At 39.8% G+C, this 21,086-nt stretch overlaps 1 protein-coding gene across 3 annotated transcripts; it reads right to left on the bottom strand.

Moving 5' to 3' along the window:
* Positions 1-800: 800 nt before the first annotated feature.
* Positions 801-20,704, bottom strand: nudt4a (nudix (nucleoside diphosphate linked moiety X)-type motif 4a). Of its 3 annotated transcripts, none has more exons than XM_012876022.3 (5): positions 20,294-20,704; positions 11,345-11,455; positions 7,039-7,083; positions 6,753-6,840; positions 801-3,269 (listed from the first exon to the last, which is right to left on the bottom strand). In XM_012876022.3, exons 1-5 carry the CDS (start codon positions 20,390-20,392, stop codon positions 3,067-3,069), a joined length of 546 nt encoding a protein of 181 aa, XP_012731476.2. In that variant the 5' UTR covers positions 20,393-20,704; the 3' UTR covers positions 801-3,066. The 3 variants fall into 3 exon arrangements, with proteins under 3 accessions (XP_012731476.2, XP_021179027.2, XP_021179026.2); XM_021323352.2 differs by lacking the exon at positions 20,294-20,704 and adding an exon at positions 20,075-20,156; XM_021323351.2 differs by lacking the exon at positions 20,294-20,704 and adding an exon at positions 15,031-15,124.
* Positions 20,705-21,086: the final 382 nt, after the last annotated feature.

The following is a 21,086-nucleotide window of genomic DNA, read 5'->3' as shown; positions in this document are numbered from 1 at the left end:
ATATATAAATGTGTAAGTTATACTGCTCAAAAAAATAAAGGGAACAGGGAGTACATATATAAATAATAATATATAACTGTGTAAGTGTATATATATATATATATATATATATATATATATATATATCTATATATATATATATATATATATATATATATATATATATATATATATATATATATATATATATATATATGAAACTTTAAAATAGAAGAGTCAGTAGCAATACATGTTTAACACAGGTTAAGCTGTCTTTCCAAGAAAAGCTGACAAAGGATTCTTGTCATGGTTTCCTACTCATTATGGCTCCGAGTGACGTTACCAGTACCATCAGGCGGGGCGGCCCCAGGTTCTGAAGCCTTAAGCAGAATTCTATTTGGAGGGGCAGACTTTCAGCTAAGCCCATCACAATTTCCTATCAAGTTTCTTGTCAGATATACAAGAACTAGAGTTTGCTGGAGATCTCCAACCAACCCCCCCATTTCAGTATTGAATCCCAGCAGGGTGTGTTCGTGGGGCCCATGTGTTTGTTTTGTTTAATTTCTCAGGCTGGATGGATACTAAGTGGGCTTGGGTTAACAATAGGCTTCTGATATGGAAACAACTTTGTATGGCCCATGTAAGCAAAACTATGTGGGTCATTTTATTATAGGTTTGGGTCTAAATAGATATTGAGGAAATTAGATCAAATTGCACCACATCAAGCATCTACATTTTTACCTACATGGGAATAGGAAAAAGACTTTCTGCACTTATGATGTCTTTTGAGTAATAAAACCAGTACAGAGCTATACAATATGCACTTGTGAACATATTCATTTTATTGTTTGAATGCATACATTGAGAGAAATACATCATTATTGGCTCATACTGTTAATAGTAAACAATTAGAAAGATCCCTGGCTTTCTGACTTAGAACAAGATTATGCTCAATTTGACAGTAACATCACTCCTAACTACCGCTTTCAATAAAATGTGAACACGACGTCAATGCAGACTCGGGACAGTCAATGATGAGGCATTAGTTTATGGTTTTGTTCTAAGGAATTATGGGGGTGGGACCAATTATTAATCTTACTTACAATGTACATGAAATGCAACCTCAGCTCAGACATACAGGAAATCTGGGATTTTAAAGGGATTAAAAAAATCTAGTCATTAATCTGTTCATAAAACACATTTTTATTTGTTTATACATTTTATTAAGGCACATGGAAAAGAAACCCATACCACTTTAATACACATTTATTGTAGCTCAGGGTCTTGCATGACACATCTTTTTCAAAAAACTGTTGATGTTGAAAAAGCTGAAAATAAGTCAATCTTGTAATTGCATAGTTTCCATGACATGTAAAATAAATAAATAAATAAGTAAAAAATAATAATAATTCAGCCTTTGATTTTGACACTTTCATCTGGGTAGGGGGAATCTGACATTAAGCAACAGTTGTTAACAACATTACCATTGGCACATATGTCGGCATCCCTAACAATTCCAATAATAAAAAAAGTGTTGCTGGAGCTTTTTCTTAAATGTATGCTTACCTTTTTTTTCCTTAGGTTGATCAGAATGTCTAAAATTTCAATTAGTAATTTATAACTTGCTGCTTCTCTGGGGAATACATGGCACAGCTGCCCGTTTCTCTTAGACACTCTTAAAAATAGGAAATACAATCTCGCCATTCTAGTAAGGGAGATGTCTGCTGATCTTAAGTCACTTTATAGGCACACGGCAATACAGTAGCTGCTCACTGAAATCAGCCAATAGCCACAGTCAGAGAAATGAATAAAAAAGTTTAAACAACTGGAACTGCGACAAGCAGGAGTGCAGGAGGGAAATAGTTTATTTTTACATCATGCGCGGTGAGGAGAAGGTTCTAAAGCTCACTACTGCAACAAAGAGGGGCATCTTGGTGTCACCAAAGCCTTCATAACAATCGCGAGTTGCTCTAAACGTGGCAACTGAGTGTTTGGGAAGCATGCCATAAAAAAAGCTTTCTGCGTCTTAGTGTCAAACATGTAAACATGCAGCCGTTGCCATGTGCTGCAGGGACTTTAGCCTGAGCTGCATGCTTTGGTCAGATGAGAATAGGATTGATCTTTCTAGGCACAAACAGGTCGCGTGGGTTTGCTGTGAAGCAAAGGTTCAGTGCATGGAAACACCCTTCATGCTCACTGTAATGCACGGTGGAAGACATGTGATGACGTGGGCCTGTTTCCTGTCCTGCGATCCTTTTTATGGCATCATAAATCTTAACATGTGATTTTTTTTTTACCCACTCAGTAAAAATCTTTAAATTAAAGACTAGATTAGTCTTTTTTTAGTGTAATATCATTGTGCTACAATAAAGAATGAATTTATTTGACAAGTTTTCACTTTTCTTTACCACCATTAATACCACCAAAAAAAATGTGTATTAATACATTTGTTAAATTATTTCTTAGTGCTGGTTGGGGCAACCGCTCAAGTTTTAAATGGATTGCTAAAACACCAGCAAAACAAACTTTAAACCAACCCCTCAAAGACCAAAAATCGAAGTGTTATGAGGAAAAAGATGCACAAAAAAAAAAAAAGAATTGTAATAAAACATTCACACACTTGTGGCTACTCCCACTTAAAAACCTCTCGCAACAGGAAATTATTTGGCAATGAGTCAGTGTGGGAACAGGGCTTCCTCTTAAGGCCAACATTTCCCAGTTTCAGCCTTCTGGAAACCACCAACGCACTGGGAACGCTGACAGTCAAATATGCAACATGTAAGCCCCTCCTCCGGTAAGAACTGTACATCGCAGTGCAAAAAAAAAAAATGCACCAAAAAATTTAAACCCTGCAAGGGGACATATTTGCTCTGTCAGCTGGTAGCCTTTGCTTAAACGATCCAGGAAATTAGCAAGTAGCTAGAAAGTGTTGTACCTCTTTTTAAGAACTACTACAGCTTACGTTTTATAACTTCCAGCAAAATTCATTTTGTACACAGGGGGGGAAAAAAAGCTGCATTCGTTAAGCAACCAATGCTCCGGTATAGTCCATCAAACTCCTCTAGACGGAACGCTTAGCTGAAGGTCCTATCTGTTGAAGAGCTCTGAGTCCTGCGTGGAGCAAACCACATAGTGTGGTGCCTTGCTGTCCATCGCCCGGGGGCAACACACAGGCCCGTAGGAGGGTCCGCAGGTGTCGGCCAGCCTGCGGAGGTACTCTGCGTGGACGGGCTTGTGGCTCTGCAGCACCCTGATGGCGTCCTCCACCTTGAACCACTTCCTCTTCCTACCTGTGGTAAAAATTCAAGACAGGAAACAGGGTTTGAATGCAACTGTGTGATGTGGATTACATATACAAAAAACAAACAAAAAAAAAAAACATACCATACCCCCCAGTTATTTTAAAGGTGTTTAATATTTGAAATGTATCCCTCCTCTAGGGATAGAGTAGCTCATGACAAACATTTTCTAACTGGCCCGTTAAAAGGCGCCTGTGATCGTTCGCTCCATTCGTCCACAGAAATAGGTTCCGCCTGTTAACGGGAAGCGGAGGGTGGCAGGAATGTTTGCTGCGGCCAGTTGTTTTCCAGATATCACTCACCACAGCCAGCTTTGTTCTCCTCCCTGAGAACTTGTAACCAAAGCAGAACGCGTTTGGCTGCTCTAACTCTTCCCTTTCTGCAGGTGGCGAACTTCGAGGTGCAGACACGTGGAGCAATCCATCGCCCCTGCACCGTTGTAACGTTGGTCCTGCTGACCGTGTGCGTGCGCGTTTTAGAAGAATGGCTAAAGTCTATTTCAGTTCCAGTTTTGAAAGCTCAGGGATGTGTAGTGAGTATAAAAGCAAGAAACGTAAACAGAAGGCCTCGTGTGGTAGAAAATAAACACAAAAGTCCTTTAATTTTATTTGAAGCTGAAGGTGGAGAAACCTAAATTATACAGTGTGCTGAGTGGAGACAATTGCTTACTTTTTTTTGTTGCCCAAATAGAGCAAAAACTCACCAAAAACTAGCAAAAAAAAAAAAACCTTTCTAAAGTTATTTGGTAAACTCAATGAAATGTTTGCCTGAAAATGTTTGCAACTTTTGGTGCTCTTCATGTTGTTGCAGGCTAACTGCTTTATATTGTGTCTGCATTTAAAACGAGGTTGCAAAATTAACTCCATATTTGTTTCTCTTTTTTCTAAACTTTATAATTGTCTGACGTCTGAGTGGTTAGATAATTACGGGCTGAGTTACATTAAAAAATAAATCAAACTCCCCGCTAAGGTCAGCCCATTTAAAGATAGTTTGCAGGGGAGAGAAAATCTTCCTTAGACCATGCAGAACATCTGCATAGGATAGCACGAGATTAAGTAACACTGTTACTGGGTAATTGCTGCAATATTTTTGCAGAAACTATGTCAATTATGTCCGCCACCTATTTTTGTATCCACTTAAAACACAAGATAGAAATGCAATAGTGTGAGGTGGGTTTAAAAAGCACACTTTAGCTTTGAGAAGATCTACTTTGTGGTCAAGTTGTATTTATTTATTTATTGTCTATAATAAAACAAAATATATTTATAATGTACAAGTTTGTTGAGGCTGTGAGCTAAAATAAAGTAGCTTAAAAATAAAAATAATACTTAAACATATTTCTGACGACTGGATCTGATTTCTTTGCACACTTCCACCCCCTTTGTATTGAAGTTGGACAGATTGTTAAAGGGTAACTCACCCCCAAATCAACTGTTTCCTAGTTTTTTTGCTAAGAAACTGTATACACGGGCGTCCTATAGTGCTGTCTACGTGCTCCAGTCATTATTTTTGACAAATTACTGTACATTTGTTGAAATCCTGCTGTTGCATCTAAAACCATCTGTGTGGCGCCCTCCTTGTGTTGGATGAGTGTACTGCTGCGGGGTATAAAAGCGGCTCCGTCGTGTACGTGCAAGGTGGAATAGTGAACTTTGTGTAACCTTGCCAGCAAGATGAATTGGTATCTATGCGTTCACAAACACACGAGAATCCATCTTGTTTCCGCTCCGGCTTCAACCGTTTGTGTTCGAACCAAAAATGGTTCGGGCCAATCACGTTGCAGTATTGTGGTTTAAGGCGGGACAAAAATGTGACAAAAGCTAGAGCTGCTGAGCCCACAGCTGAACCAACGTAAACACGGCAGCGCAGGAGGACACTCGCGTAGCTGCTGCTATCACATCTGTTTTGTAAAAATCCACAATTTCATCTTTAAAAGAAGAACAGAAAGAAGCGCCTTGACTAGCTTACCTTCTTGTGGTTTCTCATGATGAATGCCGCTTACTGTACGTTTTGATTTAAGACCGTGATTGGCTAAAACCAACCTTTGGTAGGCAGGCACTAAGTGTCGCTTAACCCAATCAGCTTGGAGAGTTCTGCTCGTTTCCCCCAAACGGATTCAATAGGAGCAGTCCCAGATTTATGATGTGCAGAATGTAGAGTGCTACACATTATCAATCTGGCTGGCCAGGTTAAGCTTTGTGATCTTTCTATCTATTTTCAGGTTAGTAAATCATTAGTTTAGCATTCAGTTACTTTATTTAGCATTTATTTACCTCGTTTTAGTAGCCCAAACCACACCCAGCCCTCACCCCCTGCACGTTCCCAGGTCTGCCAGGCACAGCATGCTTTAGGCACATTTTCCAAATATTAGATGTGGCGGAGTAAGGCTGTGGCACGGGGGTGAGTTACACTTTAAAAAAAATCTTGGTTTAATAAAGGCTTAGTATCAAGAATTTGCAGCAACAAATGATTATCATAGTGTAACAGTGTAAAGAGCCCCTTGTGCACTACACCTGTGGAACACGACAGACGTATGACGCATCCTCTTTTTGGTCAGAGGCGATATAAAATAACCTTAACATCAGACATGAGAATTAATCACAGCAGGAAATCTGTATAGTTGCTTTGTTATCTTATGGAAAACAGCAAACAGACTCCCCAAAACATTCTTAAAGGGGCCATGACAACAAAATCAATTTTTCTGAGGTTTTGGGGGTATAACGTGATCTCTTGTGCACTGATGAGGTTGTCCTAATGTCAAAACTGAATACCAAAGTACCTGCTCAGGGGCGGTGAGCTTTGTCTCTTTGCTCATAAACGGTCAGATCAGAAAACGGGTCGTCTTTATACGTAATTCATATTCTCTAATCAGAGCACACCATCAAGCAAACAGCTTTCCCCCTCCCCTCCCCTTTGACTGCTTTTCCAAATATGGTTGTAGCCAATCAGAGCGAGGTCAACTTAGTAGAGCTGCATATCATTACCAACCCTTTTACAGAGGCGGTACATTTGGCCTGACTAAAAATTATTTTGTAGTCAGGCAATTATTATTATTTTTTTTTGAAATTCTTCGGAAAATTTACATATGCAGAAATATCAACACCATGAAATGGTTTATACAGTGATGTCATGGCACCTTTAACTCCCATTGTTACAATATTAAAAATGTGTACATATCCCTTTACAAATGTCAGATTGTTTTTTGTTTTATTTTTTATTTTTTGGAGGGAAACACTAAGCATAAATGTAACTGCACGATTTCCAAATATAAGTTTGGCAATAATACCATGGCTGTCATCAAAATCTGCATGTAATTCTGTGGGGTAATTGGACTTGCATTGAAATGTTTTATAGATGGACAATCTAACAGAGACTAATAAATTGTTATGCAAAAAAGATGTTTATTCAGTAGTTGTTCTTTTATATTAAAATATTTCATGATATGACAAACAGGGAATTAAAATCACAGTATACCAATGTTGACCGAGTCCTCCCAGTGCTCCAGTGCTTCTGTCACAACAAGAGTGTAGACGTAAGTCCTGTGCTTTCTGTCTTGATTGTGCTGTCGATTAGGAAGAGAAAATAAATGATCAAATTATATCACCTCTGTAGACACAGTCTGTGAATGCTTTTATCTAAAAACACAGTTTACTTTGTGTACTGTCCTAAACATGATAGAGTATTTTGCAGGATTTCCTGCAGCATTGTTTGTACTAATCTAAAGTTATAGTAACAATACAACGTGGTTTGATAGCCTTACCTCAAATATCCCAAGTAATCTGCCAAGTTTCCCCTTCACACCAGCCTGCAACAAAAAAAATAGGGTGCGTTAAAGGCTGGGAATATTTTTTTTCTCATTGTCTTTAAGCTGCCAATTACATTTGATTTTCTGAGAACATTGTGTTTTATTTAACCACTGTGTGACTTATAAACATGACTGGTACCATTTAGATTGGGTAGGACAATGAGAATGAGTGGCCTTGAAAGAACAGCTTGTTTTAGTGTTTATCTAATTCAAGAAGATTGCCATCTTAGCATCGCCACATGTAGACGGTAGAATACTTACGTTTCTGTTAAAGATGGCGAAATCTAAATGCCCTGGCAACAATTAACTTTGCTTTGCAGCCATGAATCTGTAACTTACAGTGCCACCAAATAGTATTCACGCCTTCTCTCTTGTTCCCAAATTTTAGACTTATTCTAAAATCTTTTTTTAAGTAATCCACAGAAATAGTCGATAACAAGAAAGCGAAAACATGCTTTCAGTTTGACTAGGGCCGCACAGGTTGCGGTGTTGCTTTACAGCAGGAAAGTCCTAGGTTTGAATCCCAGTCGATGTATTATGTACATGCATGATTATTTGTCCTGTGCATCTTTACTAATAATGAGAACCTCATAACTGCACGGGGTTCACTGTCCGAAACAACACCCAAGTCTAAGTATGACCTACGTTTCAAAAGACGCTACTGCTGGTATGGTGTTTATTCCAAGATCAGATTCAGCGCAGAAAATTTTAAATGTTAATCAGTAATGTCAAATAATTATGCATAGACAGAGTGATGTACAGCAAAAGTATAAAGTGTACACAACCTGTGACATTTCCAACTTTTCTGAGATAAAAAAATAGGTCATGACTTAGAAGATTTGTCCACCTTTAATATAAATTATATGTACTGCACAATTTTAACTAAAATCAAACAATTATCGGAAAATCTAATAATCAAAAAGTTGCAATAAACTGATTGTATTAGAGTGCTCACTTTGTTTTATGCATCTTTTGATCCAATTTCAGCATTTAGTTCCCTATGGCCCACAAATCACAGTAATTAAAGAGAATCTGATAAACCTGAAAGGGTTTTTACGTCCTTTAGCACAAAGAATCAAATGGAACTCAATACACAATTGTATCAGTCAGGAGTAAAATATAAAAAACGATCCAATGCATTCTGTATGTACCACGACACAGTGAAGAAATGGATCAATAATTGGAGAAAACCTACGGAAATATTTGGACAGTGACACAATGTTCATAATTTGGGCTCTGGGTGCCACCACTGTGCTATATAAATAAACGTACCTTACCTTACCACATTGGATTTGAAATGAAACAACTACAATGTAATTGAAGTGCAGACTTTGAGGTTTAATTCAAGGGGTTGAACATAAATATATGATTAAACATGTAGGAGTTGTAACTATTTTTATACAAAAGCTCCTCATTTTAGGGGCTCAAAAGTAGTAGGACAAATAATCATAACCCTAAGTAAAATGTTACTTTTCAATATTTTATTGAGAATCCTTTGCAGGCAATGGCTCAGTTGGGTACTTTGTGACAGTACAGATCTATTTTCACATTTTAGAGCAGTTGCGATCAGTCGGATCACTATTGCCAAAACAAAAGGAAACTAATTTTGTTCATGTTTCTCACAGGAAGAGCCACTTTGTCGTCAGTGTATTACAGAATAAGGAGATGCTGCAGCTGTAGTCACTTTGTTCAACCACTCAGTCGCTGTCTAAAAAAACCTGTCCCATTTAAGCAGCTGGACTGTTTTTAAAACAACCGATGGATAAAATCCATTTTAGGTTTTGAATAATTAAATGTATTTCCTCTGGCTGTTAGAACAGAAAAAAGATTTAAGGCAGGTAAGGAGATTAAAAAAACTGAGTTTTTTTAAACTGTTGATATAAATTGGTGATTATAATCCTGTCAGGAAACAAAACCAGCGACTGTGAATGGTTGTGAGTCTTTGAAGAGCAAAAATGAACGTATTGCTTTTATCTGATTGCTCCATATGTTCCTAACAGAGCACTTCGCTCTCAGACTGCAGGTCTGCTGGTGGTTCCTAGAGTCTCTAAAAGTAGAATGGGAGGCAGATCCTTTAGCTATCAGGCTCCTCTGCGGTGGAACCAACTCCCAGTTTTGGTCCATGAGGTTGACACCCTGTCTACTTTTAAGGCTAATCTTAAAACTTTCCTTTTTGACAAAGCTTATAGTTAGAGTGGCTTAGGTTATCCTGAGCTATCTCTGTAGTTATGCTGCTATAGTCTTAGGCTGCTGGAGGATTGGCCGAGCTACTGCTGTCAACAACTTCATCTTATAGATGATATAGATGTTCCTGACTCTGAGAGTCAGGGACATCTATATCCCTGACTCTATATACCTGAGTCAGAGATAGACCAGATACACAAAAAGAACACAGAAGCACTGATTCAGGAATACTTTACGTCTTCCTTTGGTTGAGGCAGATGGCCGTTCAATCTGGGCCTGGTTCTGCTGGAGATTTCTTCCTGTTTACATTTTTTCCTGTTTACATTTCTTCCAACAAAGTGCATCATAAATAAAAAAAAAAGAAAATACATTTCTTTCAACAAAGGAAACCAGGCACTTTGATGTCAAATCCTTTAGACGGTGGACATTAAAACATAAGGGAAGTGGAGGATAATCAAAACAGCAGCCAACATGTGTAGGTCTGGCCATCCAACCAAGTTCATCTGAAAGGAGCAGCAAGAGGCTAAATTCACTGTTTGTCAAGCCCAATAAATACAGTTTTTCCAAACTAAATGAATACTCATTTCAAATAATCAGGATTTCAATAATGAGCAAAATACTCACAATTTAAATTTCTGCTATAACTGAGCAGCCCCATATAAATAAATAACAAATAAAAACTTACAGGGTAATTTGGGTCCAATTGGAAATGGAGGGAAAAAACAAAACAAGAAAATCAAAATTTTTAAAGAACAATCAATGCAGCTTCTTTAAAAAAATAAAAACTAAATAATAGGAAAAGGGGGGGGGGGGTTGTTACTATTACGTGCTCAAATATAAAGTGAGTTTGTAATGTCAATTAAACCACTTAAATATCAGCTTGAAAAAATATTTTTAAAGATCATCTTATGTGATTATAGTGTGTATGCAGCCTGTCTATATCCAGGTATATGTCAGGTCTGTAAGGTCTGGGTAACTGGGGTAACTGGAAACTCTACCCAAATGTCAAAGCCATCTTTCAAGGCTGTCAGCACACCATCTGAGCCACAGCAGAAGTTCACAGCTCTCCCTGCTGTGAAGCATGTTGGAAAACGACCAGCAATCCACTGCAGTGAACCACAGAACTCATTAATGGGACATTTACACAACATCGCCAAATATTCTTTTGCTCCATCTGGGTTTCCTGGTATCATATGACCATATCAGACTATGGTACGTGATGACACCAGAGAAATGAAAACAGTAAGTGCTCAATTTCACTGGCTTTGTGGAATGTTACAACATCATACCAGTGGTTTTTCACATTTAATTAAAATCATACTGCCGCTCACTAGAATGTGGTTTGATTAGGCTGGCTGCTGAACATAATCTGGCTTTATTATTTTCCTTTTTTTGGTATTCTAATGGATATCTTTGGAAGTTATTCATATATTTTCCGAAACTAATTAGTCTCCACCATCTGTTTCCTGGTGCAACCATCTCACAACTAAACATGCTGTTGAGAATAAATGTGGCAAAAGTTTTGTCCAAATCCAAGTTTCCACTAATTTTAATTTTCAAAATTCAATCATTTTTCAGTTTTCCAATTGTTTTAGCCTTTATTTAAGGTGTCAATTCAAATCTTTACCAGTATTTTCCCATTTGCTATTCCTGCTTATGTGTACAGGGTGGTGAAGGCTGGTGCATATAACTGGGTGAGAGGTGGGATATTCTCTGGACAACACAGAGGCACAGGACAAAAAACACAAACCTCACTCCTAAAGGCAACTTACACAGACAAATTAAACTATAACGCATGTTTTTGGAATGTGCAAGTACCCCAAGAAAAATCTCACATGCAAGCAAAGACCAAGGAGACAGACCCAAGGCCACGATTGAAATTGTGGGCGGACGGACGCTTCCTTGCATAGGCACAGAGATCAAACAGTTTAGACCCGTAAGGATTGTTTTCCAGTACCATCATTATTATAATCTATGGGGAAGTACGGAAACAGATCCTATTATGGACCATATAAGCCTAACAGCGTAATACCAAGGGCATCCAGAAAAACAAGAGTTTGTCGTGTTGAGAACTTACCTCTTCATACACCTCCCTGACAGCGGCTACACTGGGCTCCTCGTCGGGCTCCATGCCTCCTCCGGGGACAATCCATTGGTCTGGATGTCGACTGCTGCTCACCAGCAGAACCTGCAGAAGACAGAGGACTCCGTCAGGTCTGCGACAACGATGTGGCGACAGCACAGTCGAGTCCAGAGTCTTTCACCACTAAAGCTGCGCGATGGCAGCCAACAGAGCATCGTTCCCCAATTCAAACTTGATATTTATATCTTTTAATGAACATGAACATGGATCTGCATTATTCAAATAAGGATCCTTATAAAGTGACCTATGGTGAGCCACAAATCAAATCATTAGAAACAGACTTCATGCAGGTGCCCTAAGGCCCGTCATCCTCTAGTAACTGAACAATGTTCAGCATGATCAGGAGGGTCAGTATTGGCCATATCCATGGAGGGTCACACAGACCTGTACAGGATAACCAATGGTGCCCTGACTGCCATTAGGTATCAGGATGCAATCATTGGAGCTGTTGTCAGACCCCTCATTGGTCCAGCGGGTTCCTCCTGGAGCATTGTAATGTCCAGACGTAGGTGGCAAGAGTATGCAGGCAGTTCCTGGAGGTTGAAGGAACTGATACCATTGGCTGGCCTTCACGCTCCCATGACCTAAATTCAACAGAACATCTCTGGGACATTATGTTTAGATCCATCTGATGACTGTCCAGGAACTCAGTGATGTCCTGGTCATGAGATGACCGGGGTATCTCCTCCCAGATTCTAACCAGCATCCCCTGATGTTTCCGTGTCAGGCATGCATACAAGCTAAGTGGGCCACGCAAACTACTCAGTAACATTTTGAGCTGTTGCAATGAACTTTCAGCAAAATGGACTAGCCTGCCGCATAAATGAAGTGGGATCGTCTTGTTCCCAACACATTACCCATTTCATATCAGTATGGTGAGATCTGATGTGTTTTCAAAGTATTCCTTCATTTTTTTTTAGCAGCGTATATACACATCTATACATAAATATACATAGGAATAAACATAAATTTACATACACATACATATACATACAGTACATGATATGTATTTTAATGCCTAAATGCGCATGGATGTGGATCAGTTTCTGCTACTGCATTAAAAAAAACAGCTCTCTGGAGGATAAAATAGGAACTTTCAATGCTGAATACTCATCACAAAACAAGGATGGATGCCTCGACATTGAATTTTAATGTGATATATAATTTTGCATTGTTCTGCTAACAAAAACCTGCAAAATTAAAATGCTCAACCTTCTTTTGACCCATTATTTTACTTCTTTAATTCATTAAGACATTACCTTTAACAGATTCTCTCACTATCATACAGAAATGTCTGTGCTTGCATTTCTAATTATGTTAATAATTCACCAGCTGGATGACAAAGTTTTAAGCTTCTGTGTATCTTGTCTATTAACATATTATATATGTGCAGAGGTAAATCTGCAGAAAATGCAGTCATGCAAACAAACAAAAACATGCGCATTCATATAATTTCACTACAGCAAACATGTAACGATCCATGGCTTGCAAAAAATACAGTATTGTAAGAACAAACTTAAATGGATTTTATGGGATAAAACAATAGAGGGGAGTATATAATTGCAGAAAAAGAAAATTACATATAATTTTCAAATTCATATGTAATAAGTAAGCTGTGCATTCGTGTAAAGGCCCCCCCCCCCGAATCAACACCTTTTGGATTCACCTTTTGTTGCACTCTACCATTACCTAAACCTTCCCATTGTAGCCTAGGCTGTTTGTTTAGACTGATTATCCTCCTGGAGGATTAACCTCCATCCCAGTCTCAAGTGTTTTACAGCCTCTAACAGGTTTTCTTTCTGCATTGCCAGGAATTCACCTTTTTGATTTTACCTTTTTTTTTTATCTGATTTGACCAGTTTCCTTGTCCTGGCATTCACACCATCATATTTTACTATAGGTATGATACATTCAGGGGGATGTGTAGTGCCTTTAGCAAAAACATATTTGACAATCCTAAGAAATTGTTCTTTTATTCATTCCTTTATTCACGCATTGTTTGTCTGTGATCGAACCAAGCTTACCTTTAAGACTCAACATGGACGGCACCTTTTGTGATTCTATGGAGTTATAAAAATCCTGACAAATGTAGCACAGTAAAAAAACTTTAAGCAGTCGCGCAGACGGTTATCAAATAAAACCAGTTCTTTACGAATCTAAAAACTGCACCAATTTTTCCTTAAATCCTCTGAGCAGTATTGTTTGTGTGGCGCTGTGGGTGACTGAAGCCGAAGAAGATGAGAGCAGTGGTGGATCTCCTCTGAATCCCGGAGTCCATTAAAGCCCTTCTGCAGGGCTCTGGGGACGGTAGGAACACCAGCAGTTGGCTCTCCAAAACAAACACGTAACCCACAAAAGCAGCCTCGCAGGAACACCATGCCGAACACGTAGGCACTCGCACGTACGCGGCGACAAGGCTTTTCAAAAAACCCACCGGATCAGCAGTTGCCTTTTAGTACGAAAACAACAAGAAGCTTAGCAGAGGAGGTGAACGACCCCAACAGGCGTAGCACTCGTCACTGAGCGTTCAGAGGGCTACCCTACGGCGGGAGTGGAGAATTTGGCAAGGTTTTAAAATTTCAGATAATATTTCTTTGGATATTATTTGAGCCATCCAATGCCAATGTATTGATATGATCCAGAAATACAGAGCAGTCCATTCATTGGCCACCCTGATAAGGGTTATTGTAAAGCCTTTAAATATGTTTTACTTTCTAAAGCTGATTAGAGTCAAACTTTAAATCGCCAACACACGACTTACTGTTTCCCTTTCTACATAAACGCGAAATAACACAGAGGTTCATTTTCCTTGGACACGCTTCAAAATGGGAAAGACAAAAAAAGAACATAGCATTCAAGTAAATAAGATGTGTGTTGACTTTCATAAGTTAGTAAATCGCAGCAAAAATAGCTTCTGGTGTAAAGCGACAGCAGATGTTTATATGCTGGTGACCTAAACTACATTAGTAAGTTCACCTCAATGGCTCTAAAAGAGATACAACAAGTTTTTGGAGTGGTCCGGCTAATGTCAAGGCTTTTACCAGCAAAGGTACTGTGCCATGACCTTAAACAGGCTCTTCATGCTCAAAAACCCTTCAATGTGGCTGGATTTAAATAACTTCTGCAAAGGACCAACACTTGATGGCAGTTGTTGCTGCACAACCTGTTGTTACGTTTAGGGGGAATTAACCTTTTCACATAGGGTCAGGTTAGTTTGGATAGCCGTTTTCCCCCCATGATTCATTAAATGAAGCTTGAAAAGTGCCTGTTGTATTTACTCTGCTTATCTTTGTCCGGTTTCATAATAAGTGTGATTCCCTAAAACCCGTCAGTGTAACAAACAAGCAAAAATTCGAAAGAGAAACACATGTAGGGAAACCAACGCTGTTTTACAGCACAGAATGTGTTGCTGCTTTGTTTCTATACTTAACAGGTTGCAGCATTCTGGAGGACCCAGTAAATGAAGAATGGGAAAGAAAACAGATCTAAACATATGCAGATGATTACAATAATCAAGATATGAGTTGATCAAAATAATTCGACTTTTTTAAGATCTTTAGCAGAAAGAAAATGTTTTGCCTTGGGCATTAACTTTTAATTGGGAAAAAACTTGATCTTACTAGAAAACTAAGCTGTTTATTTCCCAGTTCCTGAACACAGACTAGGAAACTACCAGGAAGCCCACCATTGATGGGCACCATCTCCTTCGCCCCCTGAAAGGATGGGGCATAGAGAAGACATGGCTGGACAGATGTCTTATTTATTTTTTTATTAACATTAAATCTGTATAAACCAAAAGCACATCCCTGGGGGACCCCATCAGTGACTGAGACTGAAGATGAATGTTATTCCTCTAACTTTGGAGTCAATGCTGCTTGTCAAGACGCGATGCAGTCTACTGGGTTTCCTTAGATAGGAAACCTTTTGACCAATCTGTATAATTTGATTGAATTTGACTTTGTAAAGTGCCTTGAGATGACATGCATCATGAATTGGCGCTTATATAACTAAAATGTAATTCAATGGATTAAATGATTATAAAGGGTTCAGTTTAAAGCAGACGAGTTTAAGTATCTTGACGTCTTATTTGAGAGTGATAGCAGTATGGAGTACGCAATAGATAGACGGATTGGAGCCTTGTCTGCAGTAATTAGGCTAAAGATCAGGCTTGTGGAGGAGAAAGAGCAGAGCCAAAATGCAAAGCTCTTGATTTACACTCCCTAAAATGAGCTGGGGAGTGTTTCTATGGAGACATATCTGGTTTTTACTCCTCAACCTCTTTCTTCTACAAGTCAATCTCAGATAAGCAAAAAAAAAAAAAACTAGATGGACAATTGTCTTCTATACCAAAAAATCTGCAACATACTGTGTGGAAGAGTAACAAAGGCTGCTGACAGGTTTACGTCAGCATATATATCTCAGAAGAGAAGTGGAGACCTTGATGATAAGCTGCGCAGACCGTGGAAAAGGGGTAAGAGCACAAGGAGGTGGCAGATCTGTCCGTACAGTCAGTGCCTGCGCCTTGTTTCTATAAATTGCACCTAAGGGGTCACTTGGTGTTGAGCACACTGTAACAGGCACTCAGCTTCGCACTGTGCCTGTCACATGTGCTCCTTAAACTGCTGCCGTCACTAGGCTGACTGACACCTTCCATGTGCTAACAGCCAAAGTTGCAGGAGTTTGCCCAGTAAAACATGTTTAACTGCAGAATTACATATTTAGGAGTCACTGCCAAACTAACCAGGACTCTCAGAATACTTTACATGCAGATTGTTTACAGCTCTCAACTGGAATCTAACCAAATATGGCAACATGATAGATGTAGGGGCTACGTTTACTGGGAATTCCCACTTTAAGTAACATGAAATCAGTATTTAAATGTGTTATCTGTGGCTTTTGGCTTATGAAAGAATAAGCTATTTGTGGCAAAAATGAAGCAGGTCCAAATGTGCTACAATTCAATACAAATATAAATAAATGCACAGACCAACCCTTATTTAAGTAACTGTTTAGCCATTCATCTAATTATTCGGTGGTTCCGTGATTCAACACATCTATCTATTTTATCAGTCAGCCTTTCTCATCAGTCAGTGGGCAGTTCTACCGCTGCTCTGGTCAACGTAGCCAATCTGAAGATGACTTGCTCTGCAGTTAACCAATAAAGTGCGATAGCGTTGATGAGACCTAACACATGCCAGGAACCATTTAGCTTTATCTTAATTCGTTACGGTACAGAAAATATGAAAAAAGAAAACAGTGAATGAATTAGATATAAATATATACATTTTAACAAACTGGATATTACCTTCAAATTGCATTCAATGAATTTCTCGTACACAAACAGTTACAAATCTTTTAGAGAATTTCTCTCTAATAATTTGGGAAAATCCAGACATTGATGTCTTTGGTTTGTGATCTTCTAATAGGTTTTTTCAAACCGGACTAAAATGCAGGCCGCCAGCAGATGTATTTTTAAGCAACGTCTCAAGCACCCGGATTATTTGTGTGACATTATTTTCACTCTATAAAACCTCCACAAGTCTGGTTCATCGTTGCATCTGTTCAAACAATTATAAACAGCAGGGAGAGTTTGTCCTGGTTGTTGTGTCCTTGGGCAAGACACTTCACCCACTTTGTCCGCTGTAGGTGGTTAGAGGACCCGGTGGTGCCGATTGTATGAGGGCAGCTGTGGTTACAATGCAGCTCACCACCGTCAGCATGTGAATGGCTAAATGAAGCGCTTTGGGGATCCTCAGGACTATGCAGGGACAGGCCGCCTATACCATTTAAATAGCATGAGAATGTCCATCCTTCATACTGTTAAGGCTGGAGAAGTGTTCTGTGTCCTAGAGATGAGCGTGTTTTGGCGCCAAATGTTTGCATCAAGCCCGAAACAAAAGTCCTTGAAGATGCTGGCTGAAGCTGGTATGAATGTCATTATCCACAGTACAGCAAGTCCTGGACCAACAAGTCCACCAGAGAAGAAGAGGCCATTAATCCAAAAGTGACACCTAGATAATCGTTTGCAAATGCACTCAGGGACAAAGCCCTTATTTGTTTTTACAGATAAGAAATTCCTTTATTGTTCCACAACGGGGAAATTCGGTCGTGACAGTGGCAAAGAGATAGACAGGGTTACACACAATTTATAATAAACAGGCTAATCTAAAGTTAGCTCTAAAGCAAGACATGTCCTGTGATCTGATGAAACTCAAATGTTAATGTTTGGCAATGAGAGCCACTGTTATGTTTGGAAAAAGGGGGATGGGGGCCGGGTAGGATCGGTCTGTGCCGGGCAACCCCTTTTTGGCCCTCTCAGTTTTAAACGCACTTGAGAACAACATGCAACAACACGACATTTGAGTAGGCGGAGGCAGGCTCTGGGTCTTTTTCACACCCCTGTTCTCTGATTGCCACCTGGAGTCCGTGGCTTGAAGGAGGAGGAGGTCACCTGGTCTGGGGTCTTGGCTGGGGGCGGACGTTGGGTTCCGGTGATTGGCTGGGGCTGGCGCTTTTGCTCTCCCTTCGAGGGGGGAGGGGCTTAGGTATGGAGGGCAGGGTGTGGAGAAAGTAGAACCCCAGGGTTTGTGTGGTGGGCTCTGGTTGGTTGGCCTGTTCAGGTCATGATCTCCCCTTCTCTGGGGTGATGGGCCTCTGGGTCATCTGGGATTAGGTTGGAGGGTAGGACTGGAGCATGGACCGGGTAGGTCGAGTTGTGGTGGTTGCTCTATTGAGTTCCCGCTGGGGGGCCCCTGGGCCTCGGGTCTCTGGGCCCACAGTTGGATCCGCTCCAGTGCAGCCCACGGGGGATTTGGCACTGTGGTTTGAGGGGGGGTGTTCCTGGGGCTCCTGTCTGATCTCCTCTGGGATGGGGGAGGCAGCTATCCTGGTGTTGGTCCCTCTTGGGTCCCATTGCTCTGTGGGTCCTTTCAGGTTTCTGGGGTTCTGTTTCCTCAGTGTCTGCCTCTGCGCTCTGGGGGGGTCTTTGGCTCCTCAAAACCACTATAGAGCATTTTTCTTATGGATAAACCTTGCATACACAAGCGCACTCTCACAAACACCTTGGATTGAGGTACCGATTCACTTCTATAAAGAAAACCACATAGCTGTAGCTGTCAATTTATACATCTCGTATTAAACAATACTACGTATTCTTCAATGATGTTATCAAGGCATTGGTTGTTTGTACCTGTAATAGTTGGTTTTTCTGTTCTTTTTATATCTCTCTTTGCAGGTGTAGAAGCAGACTCAGTTATCTTGTTCTGTCCTTTCCCCCTCCTATATTTTAATCATATTTTCTCCCTTTTAGTATTTTGTCTCATCTTTTTCTCTTCCTCTTCCCGTTTTTGTGTCCACTGAATGTTAAATAATCCCAGAATAAAATCTAATAAAGCTATTTGCATATATAAATCAAGTGGAGCACAATGGGGAAAGCAGTAATGCTCCACTTGTGAAAGTACATCTGTTGGACTTTCTTTGTCATTAAGAAAGCAATTATTGGTGTCCTGTCTGGCAGTGTAGCCAGACAGGATGCATAAAAAGAAAAAGAAAATCTAAAGGAGGCAATTCATCTCCCTCATCTTCAGGTCACAGAGCGTTCCACTCCATCCCCTTTCGGCCATTCTTGTAGAATGCTGGGGCTCGGTGTAATGAATTCTGGAGATTAACACATCCAGCACCCTCAACTTAACCACTTGAGGCTTCTGCATCCTTGTAGTCGGACTACAAAATAGTATTGAAAAATAAACATGGTAGATTTGCAAATTGGGTTCGCTGGAACTCCGTGACCTTATTTAACAGTTCTGCAGAAAACACTATGATGTTATTGTTAAAAAAAAAACATAATAGAGAATAGAGAAAACTGAACGGATTGAAAAATATGACCCAAATAGAATAAAAAGATATCTATGAAGCACCTGCACAGACGAAATCTAACTTTTCTGTCCTCCTCCAGATTCCAAAGGTGCAACAAATGTATTTAATTGTGCATATGTGGCCCTTAAAGCTGGAGCATAACTAGGAAGAAAGAAAGAAAGAAAGAAAGAAAGAAAGAAAGAAAGAAAGAAAGAAAGAAAGAAAGAAAGAAAGAAAGAAAGAGCTTTATTCTCTGATTATAGTTTTAAAGATATGGATATTTATTCCTTGTTTGGAACAAATAGTAAATACATAAATAAATAAATAAATAAAATAGCTGAAGTAAAAATCCGAACAATACTTTTAATTTTGGGAGTTTACACAAAGCCTAATGTTGACTTTGTCATTGTCTGAATTAATAATTATTTTGAAAGTGAAAAAAAAATCTTCACAAAATACATAATATAATTGCTGGGCAATGTAAATAATTAGAATAATGATGAACTCCATACTGAACACGCCACCCTTTAGCACTCAAGACAGATGCAAGGTCTTCCTAATGGCAGCAGCTATTGTTAGGCGGTGTATTAATAAAAGTGGAAGCTGGTTGTGAAATGCATCTGCCAGCAGTTAAATAAAAATGTCATTGAATAAATGCCTGGGTGTCACCGACTATGGATTGAAGATGTGTTGTCTTTTTGAAATCTAAGCTTCGTGGATTTCCTTGATGACGTTTTCTCTGCTGGGTTTGTTCAGACTCCCTGCGGTTTGTGGGTCAAATATTTAACCCCTCGGCCAGTTAAAGCTCACCTTTGCTCTGCCCAGCAGCACAAATAGACGCAGACTGGGCCTCTCCCTGCGCATTGGTGAAGAAAGCTACTGTTCAGTCAGAGTCCTGGTTAGAGCATGTTTTTTTAAAAAAAAAAAAAAAAAAAAAAAAGGACCCTCCTTCCTTTCCCTCCCGTCTGCAAACACGGGAGGGGAAAAGGAGAAAACTTCAGCCGTGGAATACCCACGCACGCAGCTTACCTCGTCCTCCTCCTCGCTTCTCAAACACAAACACGCCGCTCTTCGCTTGAAGCCCTCTCCGTCGTACGTCCTGGTCTGGTTGGCCTTGTATTTCATCATATATGCTCTATTCTTTAGGTAATATCGATATATATATATAAAAAAATAAAAATAAAATAAAAGAACAGGGAAGTGAGGGCGGTGGAAAAGAAAGATAACCTCGTATATATTTCCGGAAGAGCAACAGTTCTTCTTCAGATGGTCCCACTTCCAGCCAGGATTGTCGGATCCTTCATTTCTGCGCTGAGACTAAAGTCAGGCTGCCTCTGCTCTCTGGGGTTTACAGCCGCTGTCAACACGCATGGCTCAACAGACTGGCTCACATCTGTCAGGGAAACGCTGCTCCTGCTGCACCAGCTGACCCCAGAGCGGCGCAACAAGCTGCCACCTACCCGGAGCTCCATGTTGGGCTTACACAAAGATTAACCCTTACCGAGACGCCCCCTGTTGCCCTCCTGGTGAAAAGGGATGAAACCGTTTTTTTTTTTGTATTTTTTTTGTAATTTAGGTGGCATATGTGATCGAAAGTAAAAGTGTAAACAAAGAATGCAACAAATAAATGCATAAAGATGTAATTAATACATTTAAGCCAGGGCCGGATTATCCATAAGGGCCAGTGGGCCAGGGGCACCAACCATGGGGAGGGCACCACATGACACACGCTTTAAAAATATATTTTTCATAAATTGTTACATTATTTACTTGAAATTGTTGAAAGACCATGCATTATTCGTTTTGTGAACACTGATGTCAC

This window comes from Fundulus heteroclitus, unplaced genomic scaffold (genome assembly GCF_011125445.2).
Source record: "Fundulus heteroclitus isolate FHET01 unplaced genomic scaffold, MU-UCD_Fhet_4.1 scaffold_591, whole genome shotgun sequence".
NCBI lineage: Eukaryota > Metazoa > Chordata > Actinopteri > Cyprinodontiformes > Fundulidae > Fundulus > Fundulus heteroclitus.
This window is presented reverse-complemented; position numbering and strand designations above follow the sequence as displayed.

Excerpts from the sequence above, each read along its gene's own strand:
- nudt4a (XM_012876022.3), bottom strand. The coding sequence starts at position 20,392 with ATGATGAAATACAAGGCCAACCAGACCAGGACGTACGACGGAGAGGGC. Across the intron at positions 11,456-20,293 it reads GAAGCGAGGAGGAGGACGAG|GTTCTGCTGGTGAGCAGCAG; the intron begins GTAAGCTGCGTG and ends TGTCTTCTGCAG. Across the intron at positions 3,270-6,752 it reads GGAGGACTCGGTCAACATTG|GTAGGAAGAGGAAGTGGTTC; the intron begins GTATACTGTGAT and ends TTTTTACCACAG.